Raw genomic sequence first — 8,494 nt, 5'->3', positions numbered from 1 at the left:
GTTGGTAAATCTTAAATATGTAAATGTAAATATCTGCAAATGAGAAGTGGGCTGAAGAAAATAATGAATCAGGTATCTGAATCCAATATGGTGATACAGGCTTATTTTAAACTACCTCAAAAATGTCAGTCAGCTTCCACGTTTTATAAAATGTAATTTAAGGCAAGGTATGACGATAATAATAACTCTGAGACTTGTATGGCAGATTACTAGCAGATTTTAAAAACACAGCATTTCCTTGATTAGTTCTGCAAAATTGATTTTAAACCAAATGAAAGTTTACCTTATCTTCTTATGCTGCTGTCGTTGAAGGTCTTCCATCTCTTTAATTCTTCATGCAAACATTAGATACGTTAGTCAACAGTGAGTCAGAACAAACATTTATGATAAAATTTCTCTTTCACTTAACTGCTTGAATTTCCCTACTGAGGGAGAATAAAGGATATCTTTATTCTATTCTATTCTAAAAAATACAGAATCATTCGAACTGCTGCAGTGAGTTCAAAAAATTCCCTCTCATGAACATAATCCCATAAATTTGATCAGAAAGTCTGGGCAGTAGGTGTAAAGTTGACACTTTCACTCATTATTTGGGGTGGAGGGAGGCAAAGTATGGAGAAAAAAATGCTGAAATACTAAGAATTTATTCTGTTTTCAACTAGAACCTTATTTTTTGAGTTACAGTACCGTTTGTGGACGGAGTTCAGGTTTTTTTCTCCTTCTTGTAATGCAGATCTGTGCATAAAATACACAGCATAAAAAAGGATAATGCAAAACCCAGAATATTCTTGCTGATTTTACTAAAGAACACGTTTTTTGCATTGGTTAAGTGACATTTGCACACATTCTTTATCTGTCTGTGCCGGATTTTAAATCATTTACACACGGTTTCAAAATAAAATTCATATATTTACCTTATTTCATAATGAAGATAAGAGCCCGTCATATGTTCAACTCTTAAGAATGACAAATAATATTAATTTTAATACCATCCAAGAGATCACATATTGTTTAATTAAAACAGCAATTATAGAATCAGTGCTGAATTGTTGGATTGAGTACACACATAACCGCTACATTTAATATTCCACAAACTTAGAAATCAAAGATTAGTTTATTCAAGAATGGTTTATTCACAGAAATATGCTTTGATGGTTTAATGTCTGCCTTGACAATTATCCAGTTGTATATACATAATATTTAAAACAAATTGTGATGTAGAATCTGGCCCATATAAATAACCAACTGCCAACCCGGATTTAGTTTTAACCACACCCTTTTGCCTCTTTTATGTCTTGTATTGAACTCAGAACATGATTTTTGCCTATTTCAGTTCTTACAGATTTTATTAGGTTGATAAGTGAAAATGTCTTTAGAATAGATGGTAAATATATTTGTGATAAATTGTAAACCTAGTTTATGCAAACATTTCTTTCTAGAGCTTTAATATAAATCTGATGCATTTACCTGGAGTTGCCTGCAGCCATCTCAATTTCTGTTGCACTGCCTTGTCTTGTTCAAAGTGAATGTGTCAGTCGGGTGACATTCATAATAATCCGGATGTCACTTCATGAGGGTTGGACTTTCAGTCAGTCCTGCCCGATTAGATTATATATAAATATTTACCTGGAACACCTGCCTCTCAGTACTTTATCTTTTTCGTTAACACAACCTGCAGGACCTGTTCCTACAATGGAGGAATCTTACATCATCGCTATAGATTTTGGAACAACATACAGTGGATATGCCTTCAGTTTGACATCCAGAGAAGAAGATGTAGATCCCCATGTGAAATTCTGGGGTGAAGAAGTTGGACTAGAAACCTCAAAGACTCCAACCTGCATCCTATTTGATGAACATCAACAGTTTGTCAGCTTCGGATATGAAGCCAGACAAACATATTTAAAAAAAAACGGCAGAGATTCCAGAGCGAAGTTCTTCTTTGATTGCTTTAAGATGTCTCTCTATGACAAAGTGAGTAAAAAATAAGTACTCCGGCTTCCTCCCACAGTCCACATACATGCCAGTTAGGTTAATTGGTCAGTCTAAATTACCCTTAGGTGTGTGAATGAGTGTGTGCATGGTTGTTTGTGTGTTGCCCTGCGATGGACTGGCGACCTGTCCAGGGTGTACCCCGCCTCTCACCCATAGACTGCTGGAGATAGGCACCAGCTTCCCCTCGACCCACTATGGAATAAATGGTAGAAAATGACTGACTGACTGTGTGATATCCTGGAATTAAAATAGCTGTCAAACATCCCCAGAAAATCACCACAGATCTGACAATTAAAGCAGCCAATGGGAAGGAAATGAAAGCTTTGAAGGTTTTTACCGAAGCTTTGAGATTCCTGAAGGACGATGCTCTGAAAACCATTGAACAAAACACCGAAGGAAGGACTTTCACAGCCTCTGACTTCACCTGGGTGCTGACTGTTCCTGCCATCTGGGATCATTCAGCTAAACAGTTCATGAGAGAAGCCGCGACACAGGTAACCCACAGACTATTTAGACTCTACAGTGGAAACATGTCCTAATTGTTGCAAAATATATGTATTTATTATTGCTTGCAGGCAGGAATTATGACAGATGGAACAGAAAACAATCTGGTGTTTGCTCTGGAACCAGAAGCAGCTTCAGTCTATTGTAAAAAACTACCATCTGAGGGTTTCGTGGCAGACACACGAACAGAAAACAAACTTGACAGATCTCCAGGAACTCGGTACATCATTGTTGATTGTGGAGGTATGAAATTTTCAACAGTGGCTGTTTCAAATGAATATGAGGATTTTATAAGAATTAGTTAAAGTGTTGCTGCAGTAACTTTATTATTTGTAGGTATTTGTTCTGGAAGAAAACTCACAAAATGTAAACTGTTTTGGTGGTTAGAACAAATCACTGAATTTGCTAATCATAGTTCTTCTAGTCAAGTTTTTTGGGGAAATAATTTTACTCTCATGAAACAAATTGCCATTTATTTTTACCATGAAACAAAAAGTCCTTCTGCTTCTCTTCTTTTTCCAGTAAGCATGGTTTTATTCTAATATAACAATTTTTTTCAGGGATGATGGAAATATCATACAATCTTTGGTGTATGGGTACATAAATACATTAACAAATTACCGAGTTTATTTTTAATAGTTGTATCCACATTTCTATACCTGTACCCATATTGTGTATCATCATTTCATTTTAACAGACACATTGCAAAAGAAAAAAGCTCCTTGCCCTTGAAGCACAAACAATGTGATCACCACATAACTATGGTTTTTGGGACATGTTAAAAAATCCTGCCACACCACTGCTGCAGCTCATGCATCAGCATTTATACTGCACGTGAGCAACACTCTTGCAGAAACAAATCAAATACAACATAAATGTTGCATAAATAATCAAATATTACTTAATTTCACATTATAATTTGCCCACCTGCAGGATGTGGGACTGAGAAAGTGAAACTGAAACGTATGCCATTATTTGCTGTGTGATTAATCCAGCTAACAATTACTTGATCATCTGTGGGAACAAACAGAACATGGAAATTTCATTTCCAGATGGTAGGACGATTTTCATTATGAAAAATCAAATAAAACAATAAAAACAAACTGTGGCAATGCTGATGTACTTTTTCTCATCCGAATCACCCTGAGGGGGACAGAGTGAACTTCATTCTTTTAACTAACAAGAAAATGGTCTTAGAGGCATAATACAGAAAAAGTGGTCTCGTACTCGTATCCGCTTCATCCGGGATCGGGTCGCGGGGGCAGCAGACTCAGCAGACACCCAGACATCCCTCTCCCCAGACACCTCCTCCAGCTCCTCCGGGGGGAGCCCAAGGCGTTCCCAGGCCAGCCGAGAGACATAGTCCCTCCAGCGTGTCCTGGGCCTCCTCCCGGTGGGACATGCCTGGAACACCTCCTGAGGAAGGCATCCAGGAGGCATCTGATATAGATGCCTTAGCCACCTCAACTGGCTCCTCTCAATGTGGAGGAGCAGCGGCTCTACTCCAAGCCCCTCCCAGATGGCAAAGCTCCTCATCCTATCTCTAAGGGAGTGCCCGGCCACCCTACGGAGGAAGCTCATTTCAGCCGCTTGGATCCGGGATCTCGTTCTTTCAACCATGATGCAAAGTTCATGGCCATAGGTGAAGGTAGGCACGGTAAATGAAGAGCTTCGGTTTTCGGCTCAGCTCTCTCTACACCAGAACGGACCGCCACAGTGCCCCCGTTACTGTGGCAGCCTCACCGATCCGTCTGTCAATCTCCCGCTCCATTCTTCCCTCATTCGTGAACAAGACCCCGAGATACTTGAACTCCTCCACTTGAGGCAGGAACTCCCCTCCAATCTAAAGAGGATAAGCCACCCTTTTCCGGTCGAGAACCATGGCCTCGGACTTGGAGGAGCTGATCTTCATCCCAGCCGCTTCACACTCGGCTGCGAACCGCCACAGTGCATGCTGTAGGACCACAACATCTGCAAAAAAAAGAGACGAAATCAACTGGTCCCCAAACCAGACCCCTCTCTGGCCCTTAGCTGCACCTAGAAAGTCCTGTCCGACTTAGTGCCGGCAATAAGGACCAAACTCCTGCTCCGCTTGTTCAGAGACCAGATGGCCCCTAATAAAGGGCCCCCAATTCCATACTCCTGGAGCACCCCCCACAGGGCACCACGATGGACACAGTTGAATGCCCTCTCCAGGTCCACAAAACACATGTTGACCGGTTGGGCAAACTCCCATGACTCGAGAGGTGGTCCAGTGTTCCACGGCCGGGACGAAAACTGCTCCTCCTGAAGCCGAGGTTCGACTATCGGCCGAACTCTTTGTGTCCTGGTACCAAGTGCACTGATGAACACATGCTTGAACATGGAGTTCATTATGGACAATCCATGACTAGCACAGAAGTCCAATAACGAAACACTACTCGGATTCAGATTGGGGAGGCCATTCCTCCTGATCCCACCTCTCCAGGTGTCACTGTCATTTCCCACGTGGGCGTTGAAGTCCCCCAGCACAGGAATGGAGTCCCCGGAGGGGCACTATCCGGCACCCCCGACAGGGACACCAAGAAGGCCGGGGACTCCGTACTACCACTCGTCCCGTAGGCCGAAACGACAGTCAGAGACCTGTACCCAAGCCGAAGGCGCAGGGATGCGACCCTCTCATCCACTGGGGTAAACCCCAACACGAAATGGCTGAGCTGGGGGTCAACAAGCAAACTCACCCGACCCCAGGCCTGGCTCCAGGGTGGGATCCTTGCTCTGCCGTACTGGGCAACGTCACGTGCCTTGATTGTGTGGTCCTCATGAGGGTGTCTCTAACCGCTCTTTGTCTGACCTAGAGCCTGTTTGCCATGAGAGACCCTACCAGGGGCATTTAAGCCCCAGACAACATAGCCTCTAGGATCATTTGAGCACTCAAACTGCTCCACCACGTTACGGTGGCAGTTCTAGGAGGGGAGAAAAAGTGGTCTTTGTCTCAAATATTATGGAAACTGTAATTGAGTCTAACACAATTTGTTTATATTCAAGACTTAGAAATTTCCAAACCATCTCCTGCCCTGTATAACGATGAAAATATTCAATGACCACTATTCCATTTCAGTGTCTTATGAATTTCAACAACAACACTTCAGTACCATTTAAAGGGCTACCCAACTGAAAGACTGTTTGAGAGCATGCCACATGACACAAAAGCTGTAGTTAGAAATCAGGATTCTTTCCCAAATTTTTATGTCATTCCTTCCATCCGTCCCTCCATCCTTAGTTCATAGAATAAAACAAAGAATATTATTTTTTACTCAAACACATAACTAAAATTTGAAGAATTATGGAAAAGAAAATTTGCAATCGTCTTTTTTTTTCAAAGGTTTATAACTGAATACAAAAGAAAACTCAGTTTTGGTATGCATCTATACTTGAGTATGAGTAATATGTAAGTGTGCTCGTAAGAATACATGACTCAAACATTTGAATGTTTGAGTCATGAATGAAAGGATAAGGGCAGGCTGCAGCGTGTCATTCGGTCTGCTGAGAAGGTGATTGGCTGCAGTCTACTGTCGCTCCAGGAACTGTACACCTCCAGGACCCTGAAGCGGGCAGGGAAGATTCTGGCTGATCCCTCCCACCCCGGTCACAGACTCTTTGAGACTCTCCCCTCTGGCAGGAGGCTGCGGTCCATCCGGAACAAAACCTCACGCCACAAGAACAGTTTTTTCCCATCTGCCACCAGCCTGGTTAACAAAGCCCGGAAACCACCCTGACATTCCCCCTTTCCCCCACACCCCCCCTTTTTTTGCTGACAGGACACCTGTAACCTGTAACTCTATGCGTTACATTAACGCTCAGCTTGGACTCCTGCTTACTTGCACTGCTTTACTTGCACAATGATCACCTGCACTGTTGTTTTGCTCTTGCATCTTATACTGCTCTATATTTACTCTCACTCACTTAAAACTGTGCACTTATATTTATATTATATTGTAGATATGTTTGTACTGTTTAATTTGTACTGTATTTCACCGACTACGCCAAAACAAATTCCTTGTATGTCCAAAAACGTACTTGGCAATAAAGCTTTTCTGATTCTGATTCTGATTCTGATTCTGAATATTAATTATTTGTTGGTTACTATTAATTAAGAAAGAGAACTTGAAAGTGTGAAAAAGTGAAACTGTTTACAGCGGAGCAGTCAGTTTTTAACAACCATTTCTGTGTTTCAGGAGGAACCATTGACATCACTGTTCATGAAGTCCTTGAAGGAGGTGTTCTGAAGGAGCTGCACAAGGCCTCTGGGAACAATCTAGGTGGACAAACTGTGGACAGAAAATTTAAAGAATTCCTCAGAGACACATTTTCTGCTGAACTCTGGGATGAATATGAAGAAAACTATCCCAGTGAGGTTCGAAAAATTATGTATGACTTCACACTTTTTAAAAAACATGATGATGATGTAGAAATCACCTGTCCACTAAACCTAGGAATGATGGCTCAGAAAAAACAGAACATTGAAGAGTACTTTAAACGAGTGCAAGGAGCATCTTGGAATGAGGGATCAATCAAAATAACAAAGCAGACACTGAGATCTTTCTTTGAAGACAGTCTGTGGAGCATCACCCGGAGTCTCAGAGGAATCTTGAGCAAAAGACTCAACATTAAGTACATTCTGTTAGTGGGAGGTTTTGCTGAAAGTCAGATTCTACAGAGACACATTACTGAAGAGTATAATAATATCTGCAAAGTTCTGTGTCCATTTAGGCCCCAAGAAGCAATTATGAAAGGAGCTGTAGAGTTTGGAAGAAACCAAGGTATAGTGGTATCAAGAAAAAGCGACTATACTTATGGAGTAGGTCTCTCAGATTGGTTTAATGAGTCAATTCACAGGGCAGACAAGAAATACACGAACAAAGATGGAGACTGGTGTATGGATATTTTTGGAAAAGTGGTTGAAATTGATGAGGATATTGGTTGGAATGAAACCAGAAAGCAGTTAGTGAATCCTTTAGAAAGAGACCAAACACAGATAACTCTTGCATTTTATCGCACAAAGAAAAACGATCTCATGTATGTGGATGAGCCAAAAGTAGAAGAAATTGGCTCCTTTGTTGTTCAGTCCCTTGACACCACACTTGGAATGGACCGTGAGATTGACCTAGAAATAAAGTTTGGGTTCACAGAAATGACGGCAACAGCCACTGACAAACAGTCAGGCTCAGTACACACAGTCATCCTGAACTTCATGACAAAATAATTATTATACAAACAGGGACAGTAACGAACTTGAAAGAAATAGGATGCACAAGGCAAAAAGTAACAAGTGTGCATGGGCCCTGTTATAATTTTATAAAGGCAATTAGGTTGATCATACAATGCTAAATGATTAAAACTGCTTATCTAGGAAAAGTAAACGATTGCTTCAAATATTAACCTCAGTGCACTACGTCATAAAAAGACACAGTATAATAGTTGAGAGAGAAGAGTGGAAAAAACAGCATTTGAACCAGTTGTCCTATTAGTGGCTAGGAGTAAAGTTAAAAGACACAGAGGAACAGAAAAGTGATATAGCTCCCATTCTACCTTAATAAACTCTAAGAACATTTGATAAATTTTTTGTATCAAGAAAAAATAGAAACCTAAATAAGTATACATGTGTTGGAGTCATCAATTTTGATTGGGCAGTTCGACATGCACAGCTCAACAGACGTCGCAGCTCTGACGTCACCGGAGATTATAAAACCCGCGGAAATAAAGTTTCATTGCCATTTCCAGCGTGTCTCACGGGATGACGCAACAGAGGTGCATATCTGGAGAGACAAAGATTCGCAGGCGAACCTTTTCTCCACATGGCCATTCCCAGAAGAGCTTGAAAGCTGGAAATCTGTGTGATACAAGAAGGTCAGAAGATTCATATACTGATCGAAGACCACGCCGACACTCCGGCGCATGTGACAAACCCACAGAAGTTTTATTTCCAAGGAGATTAATTTCCTCTTTGTTGATT

At 41.3% G+C, this 8,494-nt stretch overlaps 1 protein-coding gene across 1 annotated transcript; it reads left to right on the top strand.

Moving 5' to 3' along the window:
- Positions 1-1,692: 1,692 nt before the first annotated feature.
- LOC124870886 (heat shock 70 kDa protein 12A-like) lies at positions 1,693-7,744 on the top strand. The gene is made up of 4 exons (XM_047369709.1): positions 1,693-1,974; positions 2,265-2,489; positions 2,571-2,742; positions 6,717-7,744. Exons 1-4 carry the CDS (start codon positions 1,693-1,695, stop codon positions 7,742-7,744), a joined length of 1,707 nt encoding a protein of 568 aa, XP_047225665.1.
- Positions 7,745-8,494: the final 750 nt, after the last annotated feature.

Source organism: Girardinichthys multiradiatus, chromosome 7 (assembly GCF_021462225.1).
Source record: "Girardinichthys multiradiatus isolate DD_20200921_A chromosome 7, DD_fGirMul_XY1, whole genome shotgun sequence".
NCBI lineage: Eukaryota > Metazoa > Chordata > Actinopteri > Cyprinodontiformes > Goodeidae > Girardinichthys > Girardinichthys multiradiatus.
Note: the sequence above shows the minus strand (reverse complement) of the source record. Positions and strands in the feature narration are given on the sequence as shown.

Coding starts and splice junctions, on each gene's coding strand:
- LOC124870886 (XM_047369709.1), top strand. CDS start 1,693: ATGGAGGAATCTTACATCATCGCTATAGATTTTGGAACAACATACAGT. Junction 2,490..2,570: donor TGAGAGAAGCCGCGACACAG/GTAACCCACAGA, acceptor TATTGCTTGCAG/GCAGGAATTATGACAGATGG. Junction 2,743..6,716: donor CATCATTGTTGATTGTGGAG/GTATGAAATTTT, acceptor TCTGTGTTTCAG/GAGGAACCATTGACATCACT.